The sequence below is a fragment of the Trachypithecus francoisi genome, unplaced genomic scaffold (genome assembly GCF_009764315.1).
Source record: "Trachypithecus francoisi isolate TF-2019V2 unplaced genomic scaffold, Tfra_2.0 Lachesis_group2, whole genome shotgun sequence".
NCBI lineage: Eukaryota > Metazoa > Chordata > Mammalia > Primates > Cercopithecidae > Trachypithecus > Trachypithecus francoisi.
The window spans coordinates 106,204,505-106,220,024 of NW_022681465.1; the positions used below are offsets into that span (position 1 = coordinate 106,204,505).

General features: G+C 41.3%; 1 protein-coding gene across 2 annotated transcripts in view; it reads left to right on the top strand.

The window, feature by feature from the left end:
* ANKDD1B (ankyrin repeat and death domain containing 1B) overlaps positions 1–13,554 on the top strand; it is a 54,655-nt gene extending 41,101 nt beyond the window's left edge. For both annotated transcript variants that reach the window (XM_033179899.1, XM_033179900.1), the window contains 5 exons: positions 979–1,077; positions 5,071–5,166; positions 8,467–8,668; positions 10,959–11,090; positions 12,690–13,554. In XM_033179899.1, the coding sequence (XP_033035790.1) occupies positions 979–1,077; positions 5,071–5,166; positions 8,467–8,668; positions 10,959–11,090; positions 12,690–12,751 (591 nt within the window). In that variant the 3' untranslated portion in view covers positions 12,752–13,554. The remainder of the gene's footprint in view (positions 1–978; positions 1,078–5,070; positions 5,167–8,466; positions 8,669–10,958; positions 11,091–12,689) is intronic.
* Positions 13,555–15,520: the final 1,966 nt, after the last annotated feature.

A 15,520-nucleotide genomic window follows, 5' to 3' on the forward strand; every position in this document is an offset into this window, starting at 1 on the left:
CAGCCTCCCGAGTAGCTGGGGCTACAGGCGCCCGCCACCGCTCCCAGCTAATTTTTGTTTTTTTTTTTGTAGAGATGGGGTTTCACCCTGTTAGCCAGGATGGTCTCGATCGCCTGACCTCGTGATCTGCCCGTCTCGGCCTCTGAAATCATTTTTATTGTAGTAAAATACACATAACAAAATCCACCGTTTTAACCATCTTAAGTGTACAGTTCAGCAGCATTAATTACATTCATTTAGTGTAATATCACCACCATCCATCTCCAGAACGTTTTTCATCTTCTCAAACTGAAATTTGATATCTTTTTTTTTTTTTTTTTGAGACGGAGTCTCGCTCTGTCGCCCAAGCTGGAGTGCAGTGGCCGGATCTCAGCTCACTGCAAGCTCCGCCTCCCGGGTTCACGCCATTCTCCTGCCTCAGCCTCCCGAGTAGCTGGGACTACAGGCGCCCGCCACCTCGCCCGGCTAGTTTTTTGTACTTTTTAGTAGAGACGGGGTTTCACCGTGTTAGCCAGGATGGTCTCGATCTCCTGACCTTGTGATCCGCCCGCCTCGGCCTCCCAAAGTGCTGGGATTACAGGCCTGAGCCACCGCGCCCGGCCTAATTTTATATCTATTAAGCAGTGACTTCCCATTGCCTCCTCATCCAGCTCCTGGGAACCGCCATTCTACTTTCTGTCTCTATGCATTTGACTACTTTAGGTACCTAATATTGAAATCATTTTTTAAAAAAGAATTTTTAATGGTTGCCTCTTATTCCAATATATAGATGTATCATAATTTATCTAGTGAGTCTCCTTGTTAAACATGTAATTTCCTTTCAGTTTTTCACTATTGCAAATAATAGTGCAATGAATGCCCCAGTATCCATTAAAAAATGTACGACCTGTGTTTTCCCTTGAGCCTAAACAGGATGGCTATACTTTCCGTTTGTCTTTTCACCGTCCAAGTTTGTTCCCCTTCTTAATTTCATGGCAGAAACAACAAACTCCTCTGCATGTAGCTGCTGATTGTGGAAATGTGGAACTGGTGGAAACCCTGCTGAAGGCAGGCTGTGACTTGAAGGCTGTTGACAAGGTAAGTGCATGGACTTAATCCATTCAGCTGAGATGGTTGCTAAGACCTTCCCGTTGGCTGTCAGCCTTGAGCAGAAGCATTGGAATATCTTTTGTGAAATGGGCACAAACTGGAGAAACCGTGTATCTTCATAGTCAGTAAAATATCCCAATTTTGGTTGAGCTATGTCAGTAAGAATTTTTACTTTGAATGACAAATATGTGTTTTTAAATTCAAATTCTTTATTAAATGTTTGAAAAGATTATAGATTCATATGGCCCAAAAATAAAAGAATATAACTAGTAAGGGTTTAACAGTAAAAATTTCCCACCCACCCCTGTTCCTACTTGTCTGGTTACCATACCACTCTGCCTATATGCATCCATTATTATAAATTATTTCTGTTCCTTCCAGAGTTTTTATGCACATGCAAGCAAACATAAACACATTGTACTCTTATTCCCTTCCTCCATCCTTTTTAGACACTGATGGCTTACCTATAACTAGTATACTGTTCTGCATTTAGCTTTTTTAGCATTATTAAGTGGAGATATTTGCATATTAGTACGTGGAGAGTTCCTTCTTTTTTTTTTTTTTTTTTGAGCTGCATTGTATAGCGTGGCACAGACATATCACAACTTGTTCAACTAGTCCTCAATTGATTGATATTTAAGCTGTTCCTAAGGTTTTGCTCTTATAAACAGAGTTGCAATGAATGACTTTACATATGTCTAAATTTTTTTTTAATTAAAAAATTTGTGGTGAAATACACATACATAAACACTGTCTTAACCATTTTTAAGTATATAGTTCAGTATGGTTAAGTATGTTCACATTGTTATGCAATTGGTCTCCAAAACTTTTCATCTTGCAAAAGTGAAACTTTATACTTGTTCAATAACTGGCCATTTCTTCCTTCTCCCAGGCCCTGGGAACCACCATTCTGCTTTCTGTTTCTATGAATTTGACCACTCTAAGCATCTCATATAAGTGGAATCACATAGTATTTGCCTTTTTGTGACTGGCTTAGTTGACTTAGTGTAACATCCTCAAGGTTTCTCTATGTTGTAGCATGTGTCAGAATTTCATTTCTTTTTAAGGCTAAATAACATTTCATTGTATGTCTCTACCACATTTTGTTTATTCATTCATCCATTGATGGACATTTGGGTTGCATCCACCTTTTGGCTATTGTGTAAACTTGTTTTTAAAGAAGGACAATTTTGTTTCTTTCAAGTGGTGGAATAGTGCAGGCTAAGCCTCCAGAGGGTTGTCAGAGAGCTGTGTTAGGTCTCAGCTTTACTGAAAGTTATACAGGAGGCCCCTGGATACAGCCCTGTCAGGTACTCATGCATGCCATATTACTTCAATCCTCACAGCTCAGTGAGGTGGACAAAATTACTCCAGTTTTCAAGAGTAGATTGGAGAGATTCTGATGACATTGGGTCACACACATAGTAAGAGGCAGAGCTGGCTTCAAACCCAAGTAGTGGCTGCTTTGTCATTTGGTGCTTTGCTACAACTGTCAGCAAAGATGATTGCTTCCGAAACTTGCAGTTTTCCCTTCCTCATTTTTACCCACACAGTTCAATAGCCAGCACCTCCCTACTTCACAGTGCAAGCCTGAATCCACCCTACTCTAGTTCAGAATCATCCATTTTACAGGTGTAGGATCTAAAGTAGTTATATGTTATATTACTTTTCTCTGTGTGTCAGTTTCTAAAATTAGATTTTTTTTTTTCCTGATCATAAAAGTAACACAGGCCGGCTGGTGCAGAGGCTCACTCCTATAATCCCAGCAGTTTGAGAGGCCAAGGCAGGCACATCACGAGGCCAGGAGTTTGAGACTGGTCTGACCAACATGGTGAAACCGCATCTCTACTAAAAATACAAAAATCAGCCAGGCATAGTGGTGGACGCCTGTAATCACAGCTTCACGGGAGGCTGAGACAGAAGAATCACTTGAAACCGGAAGGCAGAGGTTGCAGTGAGCCGAGATAGTGCCAATGCCCTCCAGTCTAGGCAAAAGAGCAAAACTCCGCCTCAAAATAAAAAAGTAACACAGGCCCACTGTGGACAATTTAGAACACGTAGAAAAGCTTAAGGAAGGAAAACACAAACCCATAATGTTATCACTTGTGTGGAGTTCCACCACTTTCACCAGTTGTACCTGGTTAACTTGGTTTAACATTTAGCAGTAATATTTTCTAATGCTGTTGTTTTGTAATTTATTTTAGTTTTTCATGAATACTTAATACACCCAAAGCCATTCTGTGGGTACAAAATCTATACCATTGGGCAGGGATTTACGTTGGGGTCCCTGGTGCTTAGTGGACTAGATATTCCAGTAAACAGTCAATGCTGCCATTTGACTTTGTTTTCAAAACAAGAACTCACAGTTTTCTGGGCCTCATAATTTGATTTTCCCAGATTTCCCTTCTTCTCCTTTCTTTTCAAGGTCTGGCACATAGTTGGCACCCAATACATAGTTAATTAATGAATAAAAAATATCTTTTCTATTGGCTCCCACAATTTATTTTGATTTTCATTTTGCCAAAGAAAAGTGTTTCTAGGACCATGTTAGGGTCTCGTTAGGAAATAAGGAACCAAAGTCTGGTATAAATTTGACTTTCCCAGCAGCTTGTTCTCTGCTTGTCCTCTTGGCCTGAGGTGTCAAAAAGCTCTCAGAGAACCTTCTATCCGAGCTACCTCCCAACCCCTAAGGGCAGAAGTGTTTGGATTTTCACTCCAGCATATATTCCCTAGGAAAATTTTCCTATGAGCTTGGAAACTCTGGCTCTCAGAATGCTGCCTTCTCAAAGCAGGCTAATTATGGTGATTCAAATGGCTTTACAAGCCAGAATGTAGACAGCATACAATTAGAGGCTTGCTAAATGCCTGCAAAATGCAGTTCTTCCTAATTTCATTACTGTCTCTTTTGATTAGAGGCTGATTACTTTCAGCCCTAATTTTCCTGCTCTCCTGGGTCTTAGCGCCTAGACTAAGAACCAAATCATTTATATTGGTGGGAATTGCACTTGTTGCAAATATCGAACCATATAAGATAACACTTGGGATATATTTCTGGATCCATAAGGGTTCCTGAGATTGGAACTTCTTCTTGGGTCTTTTCTGACTATTAATTTTCATTGTTTTCTGAGCAAATTCTTCATGGGGCGTTTGAAAAGCAAATGAGAACGAGCATCCTTTGCTCAGGGTAAAATGTTTAGATGTAGAAGTGGTGCACTCTATGAAATCCAGAGGATTCTGCTTGCAAATCTCTATGCCCTGGCTTTGAGCTCTGTCCATCTTGAGAAAAGTGTACCTTTTTGTAATTTGTCTAAGATTACAATGAACTCCAGGCATTTCATTCCCAAACTTATGTCCAGAGCAGCCCTTGTTGATCATTCCATTTTTAAGATTCAAACCTCTCGCGCTTGGTTGGAGGCAGTATGGTGTAATAGAAAAAATTCTAGATAGGGGTCCAGTGACCTATGAATTACCACTGTTGCCTTTATTGATATTATTCTTAATAAGATCCAGCCCTTTCTGTCTTATTACTGAATGCGCCTCAAAACGCGACTTCTACTTCCTGGTCTAAAGTGGCTGTTCAGGCTCCTGCCATCATGTCAGCATTCCACTCAGGAGGGAGAAGAAAAGAAGGAAAATGCCGTTCATCCCTCTTCTGTTTAAAGATACTTCCTAGAAGTTACATGTCCCACTTCTATTTAAAGACCATTGGCCAGAACTTAGGTCACATACCTAACTGCAAACAAGGCTAGGAAATGTTCAGGGTAGCACATGTTCTAAAGGCTTTATATGCATTATCACATTTACCCCTGACCACTCCACTATGGGGTAGTTATAAAGACCCAAAGAAGCAAAGGACTGGCCTAAATTTACCCAGCATAGGCTGGTAGAATCAAGATTTGAACCCAGGCCCCCTTGTTCCAAAACTAGAGCTCCTAATCACTAGGACATACCACCTGAATTTTTTTTCTTTTTTAATTTTAGCAAGGAAAGACTGCCCTGGCTGTGGCCTCCAGGAGCAACCATAGCCTTGTAGTGGACATGCTCATTAAAGCAGAGAGATATTACGCCTGGAGAGAGGTAAGGAAGGCCGATCCCAGCACAGCAGGGGCTCTCCTGGCAACACCCATCTTCTTTGGGGGGCAGTGTGGGGTCTGTGCCATTCTTTGCTCTAATGAGCAGAGTCCTGATCAGTACAATTATAACTCTCCCTTCTGTCTTGTGCTGCCTCATTCATGGAATGAACAGCTGCCTCTTCCTCTGCTGATGTCAGATGTCAGAACTGAGTGCGTAGAGTTCATTAGGGCCAAGGGGCATTGTCCAGGCCGGCTCTAATGGACCTAGCATGTGAGCCCCTGATGGGTGACGCCCTGGTTGTGCCCTCTGTCCACAGTCTGGCCATGAGCTATTCCCAGAAGCACGAATGAGTGGTTTAAAAAACTCCTTTCTGTGGCTCGGCAGTTTTCAACACATCCCTGTGCATGCTTTCGGGCACTCAAGTATTCTGTGAGAGTCACGAAAACCTTATTCATCTAAGAACACCAAAAAAACTTGTCTGTAAGTCATTCTTTTTGCTGTTCTTTTATTTTTATTTCCTCTGATATCTGCTACCCATGCAGCTTCTCAATAGACTGCCCTCCCCTGCAAGATTCAACTCTATGCCCTCAGGCAAGAATGGCACTGCCAGGCACCATTCTTGACTTACAGTGATGTGCTGTTTCCATTCTAGGCTGCATGGCTACCCCGGCCCAATGTGTTAGCTCCAGAATTCCGGCCCTAATCACTTGAGGCCCACCCTGAGTGTCTACGAACCTGGATTGCTGTCCACCTGGCCAGTCCTGGGAAATTTCCCTTAAATCCTTAAAGCAAACAGCATTTACTCATCTCCTTCTCTCTCACAATCCTGTTTAATTAGCTTGGTAGTCTTGATATATATGGATTCTTTTAAAGGTCACACCATCCTCCTTGCAACTTTTCTTGCCTGTAAAACAAAACCAAAAAAAGTGCTTTGCTTGTAAAACTTTTTTTTAAAAAATTTTAACAATTGGAACTCTCTGTTTCTTCTCTCCCATTCATCATATTCTACGTTCTTCCGTCTCCTCCCTTTACCTCTTCCTCTTTTCCTATCCTCAGGCTCAATTTCTTAAATTACCATTGTATTTTATTGAAGACAACTTTACCAAGTTCCATCTTTTCTCTTTCCCTTTAACTTGCTTTCACATTTTCTTTGGAAATAGAAATATTCATTGGTTCTATTTTTAATTCCTGATAGCTTTTTAAAAATTATTTTGGGTAGATGAGAATAAATTACTTTCCCACCAAATGAATACGCCCTCTTTCCTAATGAATCTTTAAGACATAAGAGTTAGGTATACTTTGAAAACCATATATAATACATGAGTATAGCTAAAGGAGACCCCCAGAAATGGTAAGAGTTGTTAACTCTGGTGACAATTGGGATCCTGGGGTCTGGAGTGGGAGAAATACTTGTTTTTTAAGATGCATCTTTAAACATTTTTTCACCAAATGCATTTATTATTTTAAATCATCTTTGTTCATTGAACAAGTTTATAGCCTCACCTAATATAAAATGGTTCCTAGTAAAAGGATTAAAGATATGATTTAAATTCCTCTCTTATATTAATTTATCCTTTAACCTAACCACCCAATCATCCATCATTGAATTCAGTGGTTCAGAGGCAAATGGGAGCTTCCTAAAACCTGACTTATGTTATTTTAATTTCCACCAGTTCTGGCTCATGTTATTCCTGCAAATAGTTCAGTGCTTTGGCAGGCAAGCTATTTAATGCTTTCACTGGCTGCTGAAAAAGACCTAGACTTTCCAAATCTCCTGCCCTTTTCAATGGAAGCCTAAGGGACCATACAATCCAATCCTGAAATGCACAAACCATGTAAGTTTCTTGAAGAACTAAAAATGTTATCGCATAAAGATAAATGCAGAAGCATTTTGTGTTCTTCCCTTTCCCTTGTGACGTTTAGGCTTTTGTTCTTGTTGGATTCATCATTGTTTCAGGAGATGGAATGAGGAGAGAAGGACAAAGTGAAGTGGCCTGCAGCTCCCAAGTTTGTTGGATCTCCCCATCCTTAACCTTACTTCTTTTGGAATTCCTGGGAGCTAGGCACTGTGGAAGTAAAGCTGAGGTTGGGTTGGAGAAGACCTTGCTTTTTACAGTCTCTAAAACAATTATGGGTAATTCACACCTCCCATTCCTATTCCAACTTCTGTACACAAAGTTCAGATACTAGAGGAAGGTTTTGCCCTTCTTGGCCAAGCTTCCCAGGAGGAGCTTATTGCGCTTCCCTTGTCTAGCTTCCTGGAGGAGGTTGCTGATGCTGTGAAGGATCCATGGTGGGGGCTCAGCAAGTTCTTCTCATCAGTGTTGAAACCCAGGGTCCCAGACACTTTTGGTTCATTTCCTGCCCCAGCCTTGATTCTCATCTTGTTGTTAAGAACATTTTCATTAAGGTACACCTCTATGTAAGTGAAAGACAAAAATAGAAGTCACTATACATGAAAAAGGAGAGGTAAGTAGGAAGTCCCAGACTTCTTGGTGGGCCACGTGTCCTGCGTGTCCTTAACTGATCTGCAACCTTCTGTAGGAGGATAACCTGGAGCCCTACTGGCATAAGCACAACATGCAGTTCTAGGAAGCGGCGATGTCTGCTTTCACTCAGTGATTTTCTCCAGTGTTTGTGGTTTGATTCTGCAGGACTCTGGTGGATTCTGCTGAAGGGACAAAAGGAACCTTGCCAATCTAGGCATAGTGCTGTTGGGCTGAGTCTGGCTGCAGTGACTTTAAATGACGTCCACTCCTGTCCTCTCTACCCCCTGGGTCACCTCTTCCCCAAGCCCCACCCTGAGCTAGGCTCCTAGTTTGCTCTCCTCATGCTCACCAGAGAGCAGGATGAATGAGGGACCATCTATGGGGTCTTATTAAGGATACAGCCAATCTGGGCTCACCGAAGCTTCGATATGAGAACATCAAATACACAAAAGAAGAAAAGCGGACGTGGGTTCAAACAAAGGCCATTAAAGATGGTTTTGTTGTTGTGACACATCCTTTCCCAAGGCAGCCTCTCTGTTCTCATTCTCTGTTCTAAGCAGCATGGGGCACAATCGGCAAAATCCCTCACATTTCCTGTGTCAGACAGACGGTACCCAAGCTTTTAATTTCAAGCATTTGTTTCCATTTTGGATGGCAAAAAAAAAAAAAAAAAAAAAGATCCAGTGACAGATGGCATTGAAAACATAGTCTCAGTGACCACCTTACTAGTTATGTATGAAAAACATATATACTCTGAAATAAGGTAATAAGTAGAACATGTCTGAAATCTTCTGATAAATTATTTTCACTTTAGGAGCATCATGAAAGCATCAGGGACCCATCAACAGGCTTTCCTCTGACATTCAAGCAAGACCACAGTCTGGAGACCAGACACATTCGCACGCTCCTCTGGGGCCTGGCTTACCATCAGCTGAAGGCCAATGAGTGGCAGAGGCTGGCCCGTTCGTGGAACTTTACAGATGACCAGATTAGAGCCATTGAGGCACAGTGGTCAGGTGAGTACGGACTAGGTGACGTGGGCAGGAGGAAGTCACTGTTAGGAACAGCAATGCCTCCTGGTGTGGGGTCTTCCAAGGAAGTGTGTGGCACTCACAATAAGCCGCAGTCTTCGAGGGGCCCAGGAATAGGGGCAGCTAGCTTAAATCCACACCAGCGATTTGGGTGTTAAGATTTGCAGAAAGTGAATGCTCATGGTCTGCAGGAAACTGAAGTTTGCAAGGGATGATTACATTTATTGAGCCATATCAAACATGTGGCAAAGGCTTAGAGAGAAATTCAGGTTCCCAACTGGACGGTCACTTAAGGAAGCAAGGATTTAATAGTTGGTGTGTCAGTGGGAAGTCAGTCTGATTTCTATGTTCCTTGAGACTGTCCTGGGGTGAATGGGTTTATTCCGTAATCAATAGGCTCACTGTTTAAGTCCGCGCTCCAGAAAGAGGAATTCCTTAAACCAGGTGGGTGGGGGAGAAAGGGTTCTCGTAGGACACTGCCTTAGGGGAGACTTGGCTGTCCCATGAGAGACACGGGGAATATAGACTCAGAGGGCTTTCTTGGCTAGATGATTCCAAGCAATGGAATCATTTCAGGTGGACTCAAACTGTCAGAATTAGTGAGGTCAAGTCAGCTAGATACCTTAATTTCGCTTTTTTGTAGTTAGACGAAAACCTAGGAAACATAGAAAGTTTACTTGGCATTAATCAACTAATTAGCTTTGAAAACAATGAAGCAAACACGTTTCTTGGCAAAGTGTTTTATTCAGAGCACAGCCCTCTCATGGACATCCTAAGACGAGAAGGTGTCCTTGCTCAGGGGTCGATTTGTACCGGGGATTGCTGGGAACTGGGGATGGCAGAAGCACAGCCTGTGAACACACACCATTTATACCACATACAAGTATACGAGACTTTGTATTGCACATTCTTAGGATTCATTTTCATGTGAAAAATAGATGATAATATATTGAAAACATTAAATGCTAACTAGTTTCTAACTAGAAAAATTTTTTTATTGTTGAGATTTCTTTTTTGTCATTAGTTAGGCTTATAGTGTTGTGTGAAGTCTTTAGGAAAATTGAGTTGCCTCCTGGAACTCTATCTTGACCTAAAGAGATGACTGGAAAATACAGTGTTATCTTCAGGTACTTGCCAGCAGGACAAGGGAGATTTTAAAGTGTTTCGATGGAACGTTTATGGAGGGCCTGGAGTGTTTCTCTGCTGGATGAGGGACAGATACATCAGCTCTCTAAGCCATGCATGTTTGACGAAGTTTATAATCTAGTTGGCACAATAAAAATGACATTTACAATTCAATTATATTATAAATGTCCAGGGTACATTATATTGTAATGTACCCTTATATCCAGGGTAAGGTTACTGGCAATGGGGAGTTTGTGGGCTTTTGAGCAAAGGAGTGACAAGACTCATGATGGTATTTAAGACAAATTAGTTTGTCAAGAGCAAGATTAGGAAAGGAACAGAGGACTTGTCCAGGAGTACATTCTGTAAGCATGCAGTTCCCTCTCCCTGAAATGCCTGCCTCTCTGTAACAGTCTGTCCGGTGAACTTCTGCCTCACCCCTGCAGAGCTCAGGCCCTTCCTTTGCACAGCATGTCTGCTCCTGCACACTCTTTCTCAGAGCAAGGAGCCTGTAGTGAAGTCCTGTTGGGAACCACAGTGGCTTTGTGGCTCCCTATCCCAGAACTTCCCCCAACACCTGTCCAGGCTGAGATATCCAGTGAGTATTTGTCAAATGCATAATCCTGGCCCAGGGATGCAAACTTCCCTCAGAGTAGCTTTCTTGAAACTGGAGTGGCAGAATGAACGGTGCATGCTTGCTGCTCAGAGTGGGGAATATGGAGCAGCAGTGGCAGCAGCACCCGGGAGTTTGTTAGGTGCATGGATTCTTACAGACCTACTGAATCCGAACATGCATTTTAGTAAGATACCCGGGTGAAATAAGCACTGGGAGTTTGAGGAGCATTGGTCTATGAGAAGTTGCACATCTCATTAAAATTGTTACCACTGGGCAGGCACCACAGCTGTCCTCTCTCTTGTACATTCCTTTGGGTGTGTGCCAAGCACAGTAGGTGCGAGGCAAGAGTTGGAGGGAATGCAAACGCTGGTCATCATAAAGCAGCACAGCGAGGGCAACTGGAAGGGCTTTTTTCGAAGAGGAACAGACATGTGCAACCACAGTCATTCAGAAAGTTTAGTTGGAACCGAGATCACAATGGAAAGAGACAGCAGCTCGTGGTGTTTTACCTCGGACCTCTTGTGCTTGGCACAGGAAATGAAAGCTTCCGTGAACATGGCCACAGGGCTCTGCTTATCTGGCTACATGGGACCCTGATGACTCAGGCTGATCCGGCCAAGCACCTGTATGAAGAGCTGGTACACGCAGGTTTCCCAAAACTAGCTGGTAGGTGACAATTTCAACAAACAGAAATTCTTTCTCCCTTAAAATGTCAGAAAGCAGTCTACAGAAACACCATCCTGACCAGCTGCAGTCCCAGGGTGGTGTTAGCTGTGGCCCACACGGAGTATGGAACTATGGAAGGGGCTTGTAAGCTGTCAGCAGCTTCTCCTTTGGGGAATGACCCAGTCAATACTGGTTACTTGTTAGCCGGGCAGTTCTGTGTCATCCCCCTACTCGGCATTTGAAAAAGTGGGGGAGTGTTTTTGTTTATGCATATGTGTGGTGGGGGCGGGTGGGGTGGGGCAGAAGTGCTAAACCATCCCATACAGTTATAAGATTGTTCTCCACAACGAAGAGTTGTCTTGCTCAAAATGCCATTTTACCCTCGTTGAGAAACTGCAGGTTAGTGTTTATAAAAATGTTATCTCTAGGTGGAACACAAAGAGCAGACAGGCTATTACTTTGCCACCTGTGGCTACTGCTAAAAATCACTCTGCCAAAATCACTGACCATATTGTCAGGAAAGATCCTTTAAGAGCTTATCAACAAATTAGGAGGTGTTATAACTCTCATATAATAGCAAGCATTCAAGCAAAAAACAGGAACATCTGCCATTATTTTCACTGAAGCAGTTTTACCTGGAGCAAGAAGATAAATGAGTGAACACCGACTGATCCAATAGTTTCTAGCGGTAGTAGGTACAAGGAACAGTGTGTGGATACCTACCTTCCATCACACGATCTCCTAATATTGGAGTTGTTCCCTCAACTTTAACCCTGTTCCCATTGGCCCCGAGAATATTCGCCAGCGGTGCTTGCAGCATTTACCCCGAGAAAACTTTGCCATGAATTATCTTGCTTTTATGATTATTTTTGCATTGCTCTAGTATATCGACTTTGGAAACAAAATACATCATTCTACTTATAGCATTCTGTTTTTAGTAGTGGTATTTCCATTTACAAAATATGGAAATTCTTGATGGTTGAAAATGTCAAGTCCTAGAAAATGTAGCACTCCTACATGTGATGTTGACATCGTTCTCAAACAATTGTTGCCCAAAGATTCATTCAGTGAATCTGATTTTTCGGAAATTGACGATTCGGATGATTCAGACTATTCTGATGTTAGTTCTGTTTAGAAATAACTCCAATAACAGTTTTTATATTTGTTTTTCACATTGAAAATCAGTCAGATTTGCTTCAGCCTCAAAGAGTGTGTTTATGTAAAATTAAAGAAGTGCTGGCAGTGAGCTGCACTTTTTTTTCTAAAAGGGAAAAGGGTTAAATGTATTCTTCCTATGAAAGAGGTTCCATAAGAACTCTCAGAGAAGACACAGATGCAGTCCACTGAACTGGCTAAGGGTATGTATTCTGACGCAAGGCTGTGTGAGCTCACTCTTGAACTCCAAAGCTGACTGCTTGTAAATCTTGAGCAAGTTCTATGACCTCCCTGTGACAACCTTCTCATTTATTAACTAGGAAAGAAAATAAAAATGTTTACTTCAAAGGGCTGTTGTGGGATTTAATGAACAATAGTGCCTGGTAGACAATAAGTGCTTTAAAAATGTTAGGTATTAATCAATGTTATCTTATTTTTTTCCAGAAAAGACTCGTCATTTCAAAAGCAAAACTGACTCAAACTCCAAGAAATGTGTAGTTTCATAAATGCCCAAAGAAATTGTATTTCCTTGATTTTCCACTCAGCATTCAGTTCTTTTAATGCCATAAATTTCTCCTAGCACTAGCACTGATTTTCAACTATGATGATGGTGGTGACAGGGTACTGTAACAGGTGAAAGAAGAGTAATACCACGATACTTTTCAACCTCTAAAAAGCCAAATACAGTTTTTTTGCTGAGGGCAAGTTATATATCATTTTTCCATTTCTGTCATTTGATGTAACACATGTAATAAGATAATCTAGGAGGGTTTTGTATGTCATGTTTTTTTCTAAAAACTCATGGGAGCAGCATCATGGTACAGTAAAAAACCTACGGTTTTTACAATAGACGAATATAGTTTTGAACTTGGTTTTGCCACTTATTAGATGTGACCCTTTGGGCATGTTAATGTTTAAGTTCTTAGATCTTCAGTTTCCTTCTCTATAAAGTGGGACAAATGTCTATTTAATCCACAGGGTTGGAGTAGAGATGAAGGGAAAATGCCTGTGAAATGCCTAGCCTCATGCCCACAGTATGGAAATCAACTATTATTTCTCTTTCAGTAAGAGAAACTGGGTTTGGAAATTTATAGTCATTGTTGACTTTAAATCACACATAATGTGTAATATATTACTTAGGAAAGACCAGAAGTATGTACACCAATTTTTTTTTTTTTAATCTCGTGGTGATGTAATTACTGATGATAATTTTCTTTGTACTTTTGGGTACATTCAATTTTTTTCACAATGAACATGCATTATTTTTGTAATCTGAGAGTTATGAAATAAATGTAAAATCGAGTATCAATTTGTGTCGGTTTATGTGCACCTTTTCATTGGAACTGAAGACTCTCCATTCTCAGATTCTGACTCTAAATTTACAAGGCACATAATAAAACCATAAGCAATTTCAATCCAGTTATTCTATCATGAATTTATAGTTTTATGTCTTTGTCTCATACTGATTCTAAGTGGCCCACTTAATCTTACGAATGTTTAAAACAGGTAATAGAGTCATATGATTCCAAAACATTTTTCAAAACCATATTGAGAAGTCTTGTCCCATCTGTTCTTCAGCATGGCCAGTTTCCACTGACCTCTCTTTATCACTGCTCCCCACCAGATTGGAGTAACCTCTTTATGCAAAAAGAAACAAATATGAATACATACTATAACTGTGTAAAGTGTTTAATTGTTGAATTTACGTTAACTAAGGCCAACACTAATTGCTTGGTGCTTTAGATAACATACATTTCTAGAGCTTAAAGCTTAAAAAGATGTTTATAATATTCTTATTCACAACATTCATAATAGTCACTTTAGTTTGTCCATATTGTTTTGGCTTGGATACTGAAAACCATTCCTAGTTGTAGTCTAGATCCTCCAAAAGTAGAGCTTTCTAAGACTGAAGTTTGTGTGCAACAACTTTTTCAGAAGTGTGCATCCGGGGAAGCAGGAGTGGAGGAAAAAGGTGAGTTGTCCAGGGAAGGAGGGAGAGTGAGAACAAAGTGAATTACCTAAGTGGCCATCACTCGGTACAAGCATAGTTGATTATTTAATCTCAGGCTACTCTATTCCGAGAGACATAATATACTAATGCATCTCAGGACAATTCATACTGGGGAGGAGGAAGGGAGAATTGGTCTGTTTACCACAATGCCAAGTATTAATTCTGTGCTGCATGAGTGGGCTCCCCAGTGGAGCCTGCACTCTCCTGACTCAACTGGGAGTGAACGGGGAAGCCCAGGAAGAGCACGCACATGGAAAGGGCGTGAGATGAGGTGCTGGTGGTTTATGTTCATGAAAAGCTTGCTGAAGCCCATGGGGGTGGAGCTGTTTACCACAATGGTAGCTGGGCCAGAATCCAGAACAAGTGTTGTGTAAATATCTAATACCCTTTAAGAAACAGCCTGATAATAATTCAGAAAGGCCTTAGTGGGCCCCATTAGATAATGGGATTCTATTTGCCTATGTCACATTTATTCTCTGACGTCCTGTGAACAATGTGAGGCAGCAAGAAAATCTATTTCCTGTAATAAAAATTAGTGCATGAGAACTTATATTCAAATTAGAAGAGGCTTCAGATGATTAGTCCATCCACTCAGTTAAAGATATGGAAATTGAGGTCCTAGACAGACTCTTTAGAATCTGTTTATTTTTATGTATTCCATAAGTACTTGTGAAATAGTAGGTAGATTTTACACTTATTTCACAGATGAGGATCCAGAGATTCATTTAAATTGTCTGGTCCACACAATCAGTCAGCAATAAAACCATTAGAAGCCAAGTCTTGTTCACCTAAATCAGTTCTGCCCAGATGGTTTCTTTGTACTGGCCAGCCATTGAAAAATTTCTGCCCAGGCCTAGGTCTGCTGAGTTGCACAGGGCCACACCACCACAGAACAGTGTTTAGATGTTCAGGGAGAACAAGGTAGGTTCAGTGCTGCAGAGTTTCAAATAAGGTGAGAAAGAAAACCAGAAACAGGATCATTCTAACAAGAAATTTCTGACACTTCTGTAACTCTAGTGCTAGTATTACAAATGTTTTCCCTTTTGGCATTAAAAAACGATGCATAGGTGTTGCCATTTCCGTCTATTTTCAACTGTTAGAGTCCTGGAAAAATGAAGACTAACACGCTAAAGCCACAAAAAACTTGGGGCCGGGAGTGGTGGCTCACGCCTGTAATCCCAGCACTTTGGGAGGCTAAGGTGGGAAGATCACTTGAGGTCAGGAATTCGGGACCAGCCTGGCCAACATGATGAAACCTCGTCTC